The following is a 15,425-nucleotide window of genomic DNA, read 5'->3' as shown; positions in this document are numbered from 1 at the left end:
ACCTTGTCCCTGGCTCTTCTCTGTCTCTGCATTCTGGTGGCATGGGTAAACAGCTTTCCTCTCTGGCACCCTTCTGCCTCCATATTTATACCTTACCACAGGACAGAATGCAATGGAATCAGCGGACCATGGACTGACACCATGGACAAAGATAACCCTTTCTTCCTTTAAGTTGTTTTTCTCAGGCGTTTTGTCACAGCACTGAAAATCTGACTAGCATATCAGGCAACTAAGGTGACTCTGACACTTACTCTTGTTTTTGTCTCTACAGAGGCCTGGCCGAGGCTGAGGCTGGTGAATGGCACAGGAAGGTGCTCTGGACGGGTGGAGGTTTCCTACCAGGGGACCTGGGGGTCCGTGTGTGATGAAGGCTGGGGCCTTCCAGAGGCACAGGTCGTGTGCAGGCAGCTTGGGTGTGGCCCAGCTCTGTCGGCCCCACTGGGCGCCCACTTTGGCCCTGGCTTTGGAAAGATCCTTTTAGACAATGTGCACTGCACTGGCACAGAGAGCAGCCTGTCCCTGTGCACCCACGACAGCTGGTTCACCCACAACTGCAGCCATGAGGAGGACGCTGGAGTCATCTGCTTGGGTGAGGCTCCTTTCACAGCTGAAGTGAATTATGGGCAGAGCAACTTAGCTCCTCCTTTGGGAGGGCTGGCATCTTCTGTCTCTGCACTAACGGGTTCTCTCGGAAGCCTCACCCCTCCAAGGAAGACTGATTTCTATGTCTCATTCTACTTTGACTTCTGCTTAGCTACCGTTTAATGTACAGAGAGGAAATAGGATGCAAATAAACCTGTCAAGCCTTAAGTAATTCACAGGGGCTAGGTTGAATGGTCTATTGTTCCTTGAAGATTAGAAGGTGTTACCAGCTGATACCAAACCTCTGTAACAGAAGGTCTCAGCTTGCAGCTCAAGCGGCTGTGTCACTCTGTGGTACCGGGAACCCCGGAGTTCTGGTCTGCATGGCCCTCTTCTGGGCAGTTGACTGTGGTTAGGTCCTGATATCCTCAAGAACAAGTCTTTGTGGAGAGTTCCAGGCTGAAAAGACACATCAGTTTCAAGGAAGTTCAGAATTCACTCACAGTACCCAACACCCCACCTGCAGGATCTATCTAAATGAGAATCTAGTCACCAGGCAGCTGCAGGCATGACAAGGACTGTTCTTTGGTTACTGAAGACCACACTTAGTAGCTCTTGAGTTCAGATATACTCTACTACAGCTATGCTTATCAGTCCTCACAAAGTATGAGAGAAAACTGAAACACTGAAAACTTCATACATATATGATTTCAGAGTGCTCCTGCCACTCAGAAATACCACGGGGCCATTCAGTTTATTTCCTTTTTCATCCTAAAGTAGTGTTGTTCAGACTTAACTGTGCATTAGAATACCCTTGCAACTGATTAAAACTCAGATTTCTGGACCCTACTCTTGGAGATTTCTACGTAATAGCTCTGGGGTGGAGTATGAGCATTTGCGCTTCTGACAGGTTTAGGGTGCTCATGCATGGCTGGTCTGGGAACCTCACTTTGAGAATCACTGTCTTAACACATAATTTAATTAACTCCTATTCCAATAAATAGAAGCGAAAGTGCCATCATCTCCTTCATCACCTTCATTACCATCTCCATCAGCATCGCCACCACCTTCATCTTCACCACTGTCACAGACACCACCGCCACCATCACTGTCGTCATCTGTCTCATCCTTTTCGGCATCGTCACTACCTGTACCATCACCACCAGAAGCTGGTTTCCCTAGTAAGTCAAGCTTTTTTTTTCCCATAATTTTATTGATAAACAAATAGCAATGAGACAGTTTCAAATCAAATTGGTAGGACAGTTTCAATAATTAACACATTGCATACATTCTTCCTAGTGGTTAATTGCTGTACAAGATGCGGACATGATATCCTATCTAAATGTCACTATATATTTTTGTTGTTGTTTCTCTTTTTTGGGGAACCGGGGATTGAACTCAGGCCCTTGCGCTTGCCATGGAAGCACTTATTCCACTGAGCCATCTCCCCAGCCCATAAGTCAAGCTTTGTATCTGTGTTATTTCCCTATTTATTTTAGTTGATACATATATTTTTAATTTTCTATTTTTTATTCATTTTAATGAGAAAAAAGATAAAATAGCTATGAAACAGTTTCAAAACAGGTTAGTAGGACAGTTACAGTAATTAATACATTGCGTATTGTTGCCTTCATAGTAGTTATTCAGAAGACAAGATGTAGACATATCTTATCTAAACAATATTAGTACAAACCTTTCTTCTTGCTGAACTAAGAGAAAGTAGCTGTACATTTATCCTACCTTGTGTACACATATATATTTTTTTCTTTCTTTTTCCACAACAAAACGGTCCTTTATTTATACTTTTGCAAAGTTAGTAACATGTGACACAAGGTTGCCTAGCAACTAATAGCTGACTTTAACCAGACAAGATGTTTATCTCATGACTGAGGTAGCTTGTATAACCACGAGGTATAAAAAGTAAAGCTATATTAATATGTTGAACTGTAAAAGGCTCAAACCAACTTCTGACAATTGACGTTGTGCTGCCAGTTGTGCTGATAACTCACTACTATCATGGACTATTGGACTATATTAGGTTATTTTGCTGAATTCAAGTACCTACAATCTTTGGGCTGGCATCAAGTATGAAAAGGTCCTTTAAAGACTTCTCCAAACACAGCTTCTCTAACTGCAGCGGAACACCCATCTCTGATAAGACAAAGCAAAAAACGGGGATATGTTGGGAGTCACAGAAGCTAGGAAATTGATCAAATATGTGTAGGCAGGACTAGGCCTCAGTGCCTAAAGCAAACTAGTTGATACATTTTTCTGCTTGAGCATTTTCAGAGCTTAACATCCAAACTAGAATACTTAAGCAAATCATTAAAAATCATAAAACCCCCTGTGCATCTAGTACTATGTAAAGAGGTCTTTGTGCATGAATTTATTTCCCAGTCATAGAAAGGAGACCAGGGCTGTAGTCATGGTCTCCTCCTTATTAGGTATCCATGTCCTCATCTAAGCCTTCGCCATCCCTTCCTTCCTAGATGACCGCAGACCTTTTGTCTGGCGTCTGTGCCTGTGTGTTCTCAACATCTTGAGCTACCTTTCATTAAAAATTGGGATTATTGAGGCATAATTTGCATACAGTAGAAATTACCATGGATTTTAAAGAATTGCAAGCACTGCAGCTATGTAGCCACCGTCGCCATCACGATATAGACCACTGCCATGACCTCTTAGGGTTTCCTTGTCCCCCTTTGTATTTCGCCTTCTCTCCTGACGCCCTCATCCCTACAAGCAGTGCTAGGAGCTCTACCTCTGTAGGGTTCGCCTTTTCCAGAGTATCATCTAAAGCAATCAAGCCATACAGAGCACTTTTATTGGAATTCTTTACTAACCATAATGTTTACAAGAATCATCCCTGTAATTCTTTTATTTTTCAGTTGTATTTTGCTGCCTGGATATACCAGAATTTGCTTATCTTTTCACTAATTGGTGGATATGAATTTGTTTCTAATCTTTTGTTTTTTTGAAACAGTGTCTCACTATGCAGTTCAGGCTGGCCTTGCACTCACTAGGCAGTTCAGGCAGGTCTCAAATTCATAGTGATCTTCCTGCCTCAGCCTCCCAAGTGTTGGGTTTACAGGAACACCCCAACATGCCCAGCTACTGTTTTAGTTTTACTACTATGGATAAAACTACTATAAATATCCATGTACAAGTTGCAAGCTATTTTTTACAAATAGCTGTGCCATTTTGCATTCCCTCCAGCAACATGTAAGAGTTATAATAGTTCACATCCTTGTCAACACTTTAGGTTGTCTATTTTTAAAGTTTGGCCATTGTGGTATCTCTACTATAGAGTTAGTGCTGATTTTCTGAGTTTTTTTTTTTTAATTTATTTAGGACAGGGTGTACAGGGTCTCACTACATAGATTAGACTTCTAATGATTCTCCTGTTTTCAGCCTCCCATGCACTGGGATTATAGGCACGTGCCACCACGCCCAGTCTCAATCACCATCAAAGTGCCTAGGGGTGGGGCCGGTATGCCACACCAGGGATCAAACCCCAGTCACTGCGCTCTGCCTAAGCAGGCACTTTAGTCCACTGAGCTATCTGGCTGGGCCTTGAGTTATTTTTTATTCATATACATTAACTATAGAACAATGACTTTCATTTTGGCATATTAGTACATGCATATAACATACTTTGTGGTATTACATTACATTTATCTAAAGAATAGTGAAGTTGAGCATTTTTATTCACTTATTTGCATCTATTCGGTCAAATACATAAATTCAAACTTTTATTTTTTAAAAAAACTGACTTTTTCCTGTTATTGATGAATTACAGGACATTTAACATATTATAGATGCAAGTACTTTTTCAGATACATGTTTCCAAATATTTTTCCCAGTCTGTGAATTGTCTTTTCATTTTATTAACAACATTCTTAAAAGAGCAAATTTAAACTATTAAAGGAAGTCCAGTTTTCTGACATTTTAACCTGAGACCTATTTACTTAGCTAAAGGCCTCTCAGGTTGTTGCCGCCTGCTTTCTTCTGTGTTTCATTTATTCATATGATCTATTTTAATTGATTTTTGTGTTTGGCCTACAGATAATTCAGAGGTCTATTCTCATACACATCTAATTCCATCACCATTTCTAAGCTTATTATGCTATCTCTATGGAAATGGTTGAAACTTTTGCCAAAAATTAAATAACCACATATACACAGATGTACTTCTGACTTCCTCCTTTCTGTTCCATTGATTTGTGGCCTACCCTCAGGTCAGTGTCAATTACTGTCACTTCAGAGGAGGGTTGAAGTCAGAAGGTGTGACTCTTCCACTTTTGTTCATATTTTTAAAATTCATTTTGCTTATATATTTTAGATAGACATAATGATTACATTCAGCATAGTGAATTTGTACCTGTACATGCTATAACTCGATTCTTCTTTTTTCCCAATCCACTCCTCTTGCTTCTCCCCCTTCTTCCCTCCTTATTTATGAAAACTTTGTATCCATTTTTTTATATTCTCTTCTTTCTTTCCCCTTCCTTCTTTTCCCCTCCTCTGTCCCTTATTCCCCTTCCCAGTTGAACATTTTCTTCTCCCTTCCCAATATCTATTACACATTTTATTTATTTATTTATTATTATTGTTATTATTTATTTATTTTTGTTGAACCAGGAATTGAGCTCAGGCCCTCACGCTTGCCAGGCAAGTGCTTATTCCACTGAGCCATCTCCTCAGCCCCTTCTATTACACACTTTAGTCCTTATTTACACCTTCAGTCGCTCATACCACAGTAGCCTACATTTCTTTCTCTTGACTTAAATTTTATTTTTTTAGCTCTACTGAAATATGACTGAGAAATAAAGATTGCATATATTAAAAGTGTGTAATATATTGTTTTGATAAAAACAACCTTTTTTAATGACCCTCACCAAAGAATCAAATCAGCTTATAAAGCTCTACAAAAATACCTGATGAGATTTTTAATTTGAATTGTATTGAGTATTTATACATTCAAGAACAATTGACATTAGAGCATTATTAAGTTCTTTAACCCATCAGTACTATGTATCTCTCCACTTAAGGTTTATGTCATCAAGATCCTGTGGTTTTCTATGTGCGGACTTTCCACATATTTATTGGACTTATGCATAAGAATTTTATGGGTTTTGATGCTATTATAAAAGAAACTTAAATTTAAAAAATTCAATATCTCCTTTTTGATGCTGGCAAAAATGAAATTTATACACACCTGTAATCCCAGCACTTTGGTGCCTGCCGCAGGAGAATCACTGTCAGTTCAAGGCAGGGTGGGCTACACAGGAAGTTCAAGACCACCCTTAACTAACTATGCAGTAAGACTGTCTGAAAACATAAAAATGAAGTTAATATGCAATAAGTGATGAAATGAGAATTAGATCTCAGGTTAAAACAATCATATCTTTAGTCTGGAAACTCACTAAGCCCTTTTGTAGTGGTTTCTTGTGTTGCATTTTCATAAAGAGATGCTAGCAATTGGCTTAGAGTGCCAGGTAACTTTCCCTTTACTTGGCTTTCATTTATCTCCTCCAAGTGCTACTTTTTTCATCATAGCTGCTGAACTAATAAAAGGACCCAAGGGCCAGCCAAATAGCTCAGTGGATTAAAGCACCTGCAAGCAGGCACAGGGGCTGGGGGTTCAATCCCCAGGCCTACCATGCCAGCCCTGCCCCTGGGACGCGCTGAGACAGCAATTGAGACTGGGCATTGTGGCACATGCCTGTAGTCCCAGCTCTTGGGAGGCTGTAAACAGGCAGATCACTAGAGTCTGATCTAGTAGTGAGACCCTGAATGCCTTGTAGACCTTTCCCTAAAAATACAAAAAAAAGGGACCCATTACTTCTGTGGAACAGCCAACACCAACAGGTACAGAAAAGGGCATCTTTTTTTCAGTGTACATCAAAACTTTATATCTTATATATTTATTGAAGTTTAGAGAATATATCAGTTTCCTAGAAATATGAACAAAATTAGAATTTAATAACAAATATTGCTCTATACCCCCAGACCCTGCCAGGGTTCTTGAGATAGTGAAATAAGGATGTTTATGAAAGTACGATTCCAGAATACTAGTTCCATAGGACACTTAGATCAGTTATGCATGTGTACGTAGACACACACACACACACACACACACACACGGATTCTGTGGTCTTTAATGCATTTAATACAAATGTATTAAACATAGTAGACAATTCTCTTTACTATAGATATCTAAGAGCTTATGCAAACACCTAACACTTAAAAATATGCATTAGAAATCTCAGGGGCCACACCTTTGAGCCACACATTTGAGCTAAATGCCACACATTTGAGCCAAACTCCCTTTTTCTTATGTTCCATCTCTCTGGAGGTCTTCTGCATAATAGAAATAAGGAAAGTGCAAAAATCCAGCTATTTTGGATGAATGCATCCTAGCTACCAAGGTGTTACAAAGTAAAATACATACTTCCTCATTTCCTGAGTGTCTGAAGTCAGAGTTGCTCTCCCGTGATTCCATGTCTGCCTGATAGGAGCTCTTCTTTTGATTTCTACCTGTTGAAGTCCTGCCTTGGCTTCAGGCACTGTTCTCCAGACAGTTCTTCCCCTTGGAAGAAGGTGTATTCTCTGTACTTTTACCCTTCTGGCTAACATCTCTAAAAATCTACCTCATATAACAATGACTTAATGTGTCGTAGCTTCTGCCTAATTATGAGTTTTATTTCCTCCTTTAGAGTCAACAAATATTTTTGAGTGAATGATGGCACACAGAATTACTAGTTTATAGAAATTGTTCATATTCCCTTAGTTTTCCTTGTATGATGTCTCTAAGTTTGTCTTTTATTTTTTAACAAGATTATTTCTACGGAACAAAGCGTTCGGTATAAGTTAACCATGACCATAATGAATGAATAAAAAGTTCAACCATCTTGTTTAATGGTAACAATGGTAGCTAATTTAAGTAAATCAAAAGAGAATAGAATATCTCAGAACGGTATTGGGTGTTTGGGATGGGTCTTTTGTGTAGTGCGTTCACTTAATGACTGTCACCCTACTCGTTGATTGTGACCCATGTTTGCTGTTCATTATAGCTGACCTTTCCACAGAGCCATCACTGACTGCAGCCCCTGAGGCCTTCGTTGCTCCATCTGCAGGTATGGGAAGTTGGTCTTTAGGTATCAAGGGTTGACGGACAGCAATGAAAGGGATATTTTCCAAGCAAGGGGAACCAAAGTAGAAAATAATCCATTTGCATGCTGTGAGATTTAGGGCAATTTTGTTAACCCTGTGTAGTCTCAGTTTCTTTATCTTTAAAATGGGAGCCCAACCCTGCTACAAAGATTAAGGAAGACATATGTAAGTTAGCAGCTCTCAATGTCTCTGGAATTTAACTATTAAACACAAAATGTTCCTATCTTTAGCCTCCTGCACATAGTAAAGCCACAAGAAAAGAATTGCATGAGTCCAAAAGGACCAAGTTGCTCTAAGACATACCTGGATAAAGAGTTGTCTATGTAGCAGTGTTTGGTCTGGGCACAGTCTAGCCTGCTGTCTTGTTGGAAATGTTGAGAATTGAATTGTATGGATAGAATGTTCTCATTAAGAGAAGCTTAGGAGTTCAGAAGAGTTCTTATGAAAGGTTTTTTCATTTCAACCATAGGTTTTAGCAACGTCCATTTGCATTTGAAATTGCAAATCACTCTTCTTATTTTTAACATGTGGGTGCCTGAGGACCGTGTGATCTTGCATGTTTGTAAAATGAGAACTAGACAATGCTCAATTAGGAATTTAGAAGAGGGCCAGGGATGTAGCTCAGCCACACAGAACCTGCCTAGCAAGCCTGAGAGGTCCAGAGTTTGATTCCTAGTACAAAAAAAGAAAATAGAAAAAAAAGAAAGAAAAAGAAAGAAAGAAAGAAAGAAAGAAAGAAAGAAAGAAAGAAAGAAAGAAAGAAAGAAAGAAAGAGCCCCTTTGGGGGATGGCCTGATAGCTCAGCAGACTAAAGCGCCTGCTTAGGCAGAGAGCAGGGACTGGGCTTTGATCACTGGCATGCTATACTGGCCCTGCCCCCAGGATGGGCTGAGACGCTAATTGAGACTGGGAGGGCGTGGTGGCATGTGTGTGCCTATAATCCCAGAGTCTGAGTGGCTGAAAACAGGAGAATCAGAGGTACAGGATCTCAGGATAAATCCTGAGGGCATTTCACTGACCTTCTCAAACCAAAAAGCTACAACTCTTGTTGCATAGGTTCTGCTTTACCTTGGTCTTAACCATCCAGTAGAAAAGTATGAAGATGAAATATAGGAAGTAAAGCCATGTTGTTATGTTGAGCTGTGGGGGGCTCAGGTCAATAATTTCTGACATTGCCAGTTAAACAGAAGACTCAATGCTATTATGGGCTTCTGTACTCTTTTAGAATATTTTGCTGAGTTTACACACCTATAATATTCAACAACGGAACTTAAAAAAAAATTGGGGTATAACTATGAATGTCCATTTTGTATCTGTGTATTCAAAGTGGTTGGGATAGATATATAGTTGCATTCTCTTAATGAATAGAATGATTTTTTCTAATGGTGTTTGTAAGTAGGATCACAAGTCTGCATCTTGTACAGCAATTAACCACTAAGAAGAATATATGCAGTGTATTATTTGTTGAAACTGTACTTTCGATTTGATTTGAAACTGTCTCATTGCTATATGTTTATCAATAAAACTTTGAAAAGAAAAAACAAAAAAAAAAAAACCAGGAGAATCATTATGAGTCTGATCTACATAGTAAGACCCTGTGGACCCTGTATCCCTGTACTAAATGCAAAAAAAAAAAAAAAAAAAAAAGGAATTTAAAAGAATGCAGGAAACCTTCCAGAGACTGGAGGATCAGCCCATGGTATCCCTCCTTCCCTGTCTGCAGGATCCTGGATGGAAGTGAGACTGCTGAATGGTACAGGGAGGTGCTCAGGCCATTTAAAAGTCCTTGCCCAGGGAACATAGGGGATGGTGTGTGACGACCTCTGGGACCTGGCTGAGGCCACAGTCGTGTGCAGCCAGTTGCAGTGTGGCCAGGTAGTGGCAGCCCCAGCAGCCGCACACTTTGGGGAGGGATCTGGGAAGATCCTACTGGATGACGTACAATGTGCAGGTGGAGAGAGCCATTTGGGCCAATGTGTTCATGGGGACAAGGCCAGGCACAACTGTGGGCACCTGGAGGATGCTGGAGTCATCTGTGCAGGTGAGGGGCTGTCACTTCTCTGTGGCCCTTCAGGCAACTTTGGTTAATAAGCCCATAGATCTACTGAGTTGATGTCTTTCAACCCGCAGGGGCCAAAGACCCACCGACCCCTACACTCTGCAGGGTCTAACGCTGTGTCCTCTGGGTACATGCATAGGAGGGTCACCTGTGCTGCAGATGACACTTCCTCAATCTAGGGCAGACATGCTGAAAGAGAGCAGAGTGGCCCAACTCCTTGGCATAAGAAGGGCCATTGATAAAGAATAAAAAAGATAGGGATTTTCCGAAATGGATATTTATTCAAGCATCTGAAATTCATCATTATAGAATATGACTTTTACTATAAGCTTCAGTGCAGAGTACAGGAGTTGTCAAATGACATTTTAGAGAAACAGATGTTGCCCTGGTTATTTGCCTGATCAGCAGACACCAACAGGGTGAGTGCCCTCAAATAGAGCTTCCAAGAACCCAGAGGTAGGAGAGGTGCAGAGCTCCTGGGGAGGCACAGCATGGTCACAGATCTTCCACGTCTGGCTCCTGCAGTGAGACCCCATCCAGCAGCCAAACACAGGCAGAACGCCGAAAGTGAAGACCAAAAGTGAAACCATAAATCGATTCTGCACACTGAACAGTGTGACACATGCTTGCTATATGACATTTGAAGATCTGATCTGGTCAGATTGATCTCATAATGAGATGGCAGTGGGATTGTTGTTTGGATTGATAATTTATGAAACAAAATGAGAACTAAGAGCAGCTCAGAGGAGCTATGCACAGGCCTCCTGGATCAGGCAACACCTAGTCTAGGTGAAATCGCCCAACTCCTAGGGAAGGCCAGGGAAGTTCGGTCCTGTATGTGAATGCCATACCTGTATGACCCCACCCTGATGGCTGTTTCCTAGAAGGGAACAAAAAGAGATGGTAGCAGGGAAGCAGGCTGGTAGGATTTCTGAGATGTAAAATATACAGAACACAAAGAATAATCTCACACCCACTTGAGAGACTGAAAAACTCAAGAAGAGAGGAACATGAAGTCTTGTCTGCATACTGCAGTGGGGAAGCCTGACAGATCTGATAGCATGCTTAAATCCGGCAGTCAAAATGGACATTCATCTGTATCCCCTTTTTTTGTTTAGTTCCGTTATTTGAATATTATAGGTGTGTTAACTCAGCAAAATATTCTAAAAGAGTCCAGTAGTCCATAATAGTGTTGGGTCTTCCGCTTCCCTGGCAATGTCAGAAATTGTTGACCTGAGTCCCCTACAGCTCAACATAACAGCATGGCTTTACTTCTTATACTTCGTTTTTATACATTTCTGCTGGATGGTTAAGACCAAGATAAAGCAAGACCTATGCAACAAGAGTTGTAGCTTTTGGGAGTCTGATAAGGTCAGTGAAATCCCCTCAGGATTTATTTTGAGATCCTGTACCTCAGATTGTAGAACCTTTATCGGTGTCAGCCATGTGGATGAGTCACGGCCATTGCTTGGCCAATGTGCTCTCTATGAAAGCCTGAGAGAATGTTTTCTCTCCATGTGACTCTCCTTAGACACACTCTACATCATCAATCACTTTCCTTTTTGGCCCCATAATCTCCTTGATCAGAAAATTTGGGACACTACCGAGGTACATGACGTTACAGTACAAGTTCTCATATGTCCTGAGTCTTAATTGACCTTGGAAGGCTAGGGCCAAAATGTTGGCTTTCCTTGCGGCCCTCCTTTTTCTCTAATTTTGGTCTGCAAACTTAGGTTGTTAACCGTCCAGAAGAGCAGTTTATTGTTATTGCCATACAACCCAGGCTGTTAAGCTTAACCTCATTATCTGTCTGAATATCAAACATCTTAGGCATAACATGGAACAGGTATTTTTCATCAAGTATTGATATGTTGAACTTTAAGTCCCTACAGAATATGATGAAAAAACATTTAAAGATTAGAATATATTTTAAAAATAGGCATAAAGAATTATATAATTCTTATGTTTACATGTAAGTCCAAAAATCTAACCATATACAGGAAGCAGGACAGTCCCACAACATCTGGCAGTCATTGCAAATATCTTTCTCTAGGTGGGGTAAGGGAGTTCCTGGCTGCAAGTGATGTCCCCGTTTGTTCCTGTTTACAGGTGGTGGCCTCTCAGCTCCCACACCTGCAATTGGCACCCTCAGTTTTCATGCTGCCACACTCACCCTAGCAGGTAATGCTTCCCCGTAACCAGGTTGGAGCTGTGCAAACCGTTTCCTGAACACCTACTATGTGCTGTGCACAGAATCAAGTGCCTACATGAGTTTCTTACTTTGCAATAGCCTCAAAGGCAGAGATTGTTTTCAACATATCACAGTGAATCAACAGAGGCTCAGAGATGGCTGGTGGGAAGATGATACTGGTTAGGTGTCTAGAATCACACAGCCAGTGGGAAACAAAGGCTGGATTCACCCACACCTGTATTACCACAGGTCCTTGATTTTAGCAGATGCTTCTTGGTAACATAGATCAGAGAAGGAAATTAAAAAATTAATTGCTCACATCAAGACTATTTGGAGAAATTAGAATTGTTGAGATTTGCCTGGGCCTGAGTTCAATCCCAGGTTCCACCAAAAAAAAAAAAAAAAAAAAAAGAAAGAAATGTTGAGATTAAATTATTATTAGGCTACCTAAAACAGAAGAGTTATTGTAATAAAAGATATGAAGGATCAAATATTAACTATTTATTCATTTTGGGTTTTGGTTTTTCCTTTCACTGCTTCCTTTGGGCAAAATTTATCTCAACTGTATCCAGGTCTCATTAACATAGAAGATCCTCCTGTAAACTATTTTTTGAATTTTGACACAAATATTTTATAGTATATGCTTTACAATATTACTGCCAGCTAGATACTATGTTGTTTCCATTTTACAGTTGAAAACAGTGGGATTTGGTTGTAATAAAAGGTGGTATCAGGCCCAAGCTTTGGATTAGGGAAGTGCTATTTTCACACTGGAGCTTCATTGTCACTCCAGAAGGACATCCCTGAGTTCTGGTCCGTGCAGGCTAGGGCTGTCACCTCCTAGGATGTCACTGTTTTTCTGTGTTTTCAAACACATTCAGTTTGCTTTCTCAGAAGTCATTGGACAGTTTTGGGTTTTTTAAAATGTATTTAGCGCAGGGTCTGCAAGGTCTCACTGTGTACATTCGAGTCAGTTTTCAGCCTTCCAAGCACTGGGATTACAGGCACGTGCCACCACACCCAGTCTCATTTGCCATCTCAGTGTGCCCCAGGGGTGGGGCTGGCATGGCTTATGGTGCCAGGGATTGAACCCTGGCCCCTGCACTTTGCCTAAGCAGGCTCTTTAGTCCACTGAGCTATCTGGCTGGCCCCATTGGACCATTTATTATCAACATAATTACTAAAGATACTTTAAAATCGCCAGATGCTGATGGTTCTCCAGGCCTCATGCCCACCATTCCCACCACTGAGCCTGCAGCCACTGCCCGGATGCATCCACCCCCAGGTTGGTCAAATCTTTGGATCATATGGCTTGGGACAGTTATTTTCTCCAACCGTGTTAGCAGTTTCTCATCATATCTAGAGGCACATACTTAAGCAGGATCAGGAGGCCAATACAAAGGGAGATGAGAAGGTTGAGAAATAAGATACATCTTCTACTACTTGGGGTTCTTTAAAAGTTATTTTTCTTCTCTACTTGTGATTCTCTTTGGAAAATTCTTATAGTGGCAAACTGATCTATAGCCTCATATAATGGGAGAAATTAAACAAGAATCAGATACAGTTTGTGGGCCAATAAAGGTAAACCATGTCCTGCAGGCTGCACGCCAGGAGCAGCAGAGCAGCAGCGCTGACCCTGCATTCTTGTCATGAACCTGAGAGAGGCTGATGAGGCAAAGGAGGACAGGCAGGCAAGAGTGCAGGAAGAGAAGAGCAGCCTGGGAAACAGCAGCAGGGGGTCAGAGAGGGTCTGCCTTTTGTGTGCTCCTTCCAGGAAGACTATAATGTTCACTTCCTCAAATGCATGAGAACACGGCCAGGAAGGAGAGAGAACAATGGCATTGCAGCAGAGTCTCCCGGGCACTGACCTGCAGCACGTGTCCTGCAGCATGACCAATATGCAGGGAAGCTCCTGCTTCATGTATTAAGGCCAGTTGTGCGAGTCACCGTGTGGCCACCAACCTAAAAAGTGAGCTTGTCTTCCAACTGCCCCATAATCCACAGAACAGTTTGACCAATTGCTGCTGAACAGTCCAGCTCTACTTTGATCAAACTGAGCGCTTGTGCAAGAGCATTAAGAGAATCTGCTTAATATGATTTTTTTAAAAAGCAAGAATGAGAACGTTCTGATTCTGCACTCAGTGACTTTCCATTCAGTTTAACCACCAAACCTCCAAATGTTCAGCTAAGTGAATTTATCCACCCTGAACGCAGCGAGATGCATGCTGGCCTGCTACACACTACCCTTTTTCACTCTCACGCTGGCTGGTGGTGGAGGGTTCCAAAATCCACAGAGGAAAAGAAAAATGTGAAAACAGGCACCATTTGAAGGGTCAGACACTTTTTGTCAATGCTTCTCTCCTTCATAGGCCATGTCTCAATAAACGCCCCCCAGCCTCCTGCCCTGGCTCTTCCGATCCACAGCAAGAAGGAAAAGTACAGTGGAAGACCCAATGCTGTTATGAACTACTGGACTCTTTTAGAATACTTTGCTGAGTTAACACACCTATAATATTCAAATAACGGAACTAAACAAAAAAGGGGATACAGATGAACATCTATTTTGTATCTGTGTATTCAAAATGGTTAGGATAGATATATAGTTACATTCTCTTAATGAATAGAGGGATTTGTTCTAATGGTGTTTGTAAATAGAATATCAAGTCCGCATCTTGTACAGCAATTAACCACTAGGAAGAATGTATGCAATGTGTTAATTATTGAAACTGTTCTACCGATTTGATTTGAAACTGTCTCATTGCTATTTGTTTCTTAATAAAATTATGGGGAAAAAAAGAAGGAAAAGTAGTTATGGGGAGAAGTCAGCTGGTTTAGTTGTCACTTAGATGCCTACCTAACTTATAGTGGAGTTTGGAAGCCTCTGCCCATGGAGAGTGTCTTGTTTCTTCTGCCACAGGTGACAGTCTCGTGGCAGCGCCACCCACATCGCAGCCTTCTCGCCTTTCTTCCGCTCCCACGGTGGCAGGTGAGCCCTGACTGATGCCTGCTTGCACTTGGAGAGTGAGGAGAGGGTGCGTGAGACCTCTCTGCCGTGAGCTAGGACTATCCCAAGTAGCGCAGCTCCCAGCAGCAGTGTCCTGCAGCCACTGAAGAAGAGCTCGTACTCCAACAACTGCATTCACTGCTTTCCTTTAATTATAACCTTGTACCCACTGACAAGTTTCTCCTCTCTCCCCCTCTTTTTTCTTCTCCCCACTCGCTGGTACAGGCAATAGGGAGAAGGTTTTAGTGAGCACAAATTTCTACTTGACCCATTTATTCTCCTTTATTTATTTATTTTCCTGCCTTCTTTTGGATTAACAATTTTCTATGATTCCTTTTTATTTCTACTATTGACTTCCTCTTGCTTTTGTTATCAAACAGCTGAGCTACAGTTTCTAAAATTTATATTATTTA

General features: G+C 41.2%; 1 protein-coding gene across 15 annotated transcripts in view; it reads left to right on the top strand.

The window, feature by feature from the left end:
• LOC101573386 (deleted in malignant brain tumors 1 protein-like) overlaps positions 1-15,425 on the top strand; it is a 136,377-nt gene that overhangs the window by 4,177 nt on the left and 116,775 nt on the right. For 13 of the 15 annotated variants that reach the window (XM_023708920.1, XM_023708919.1, XM_023708917.1 and 10 more), the window contains exons 4-9: positions 272-589; positions 1,587-1,763; positions 7,659-7,721; positions 11,927-11,998; positions 13,213-13,293; positions 14,926-14,994. In XM_023708920.1, coding sequence (XP_023564688.1) covers positions 272-589; positions 1,587-1,763; positions 7,659-7,721; positions 11,927-11,998; positions 13,213-13,293; positions 14,926-14,994 — 780 coding nt within the window. Of the gene's footprint in view, positions 1-271; positions 590-1,586; positions 1,764-7,658; positions 7,722-11,926; positions 11,999-13,212; positions 13,294-14,925; positions 14,995-15,425 lie in introns of those variants that run through there. The other 2 variants (XM_023708922.1, XM_023708930.1) reach the window with 2 other exon arrangements.

Source organism: Octodon degus, unplaced genomic scaffold, assembly GCF_000260255.1.
Source record: "Octodon degus isolate 3935 unplaced genomic scaffold, OctDeg1.0 scaffold00010, whole genome shotgun sequence".
NCBI lineage: Eukaryota > Metazoa > Chordata > Mammalia > Rodentia > Octodontidae > Octodon > Octodon degus.
Note: the sequence above shows the minus strand (reverse complement) of the source record. Positions and strands in the feature narration are given on the sequence as shown.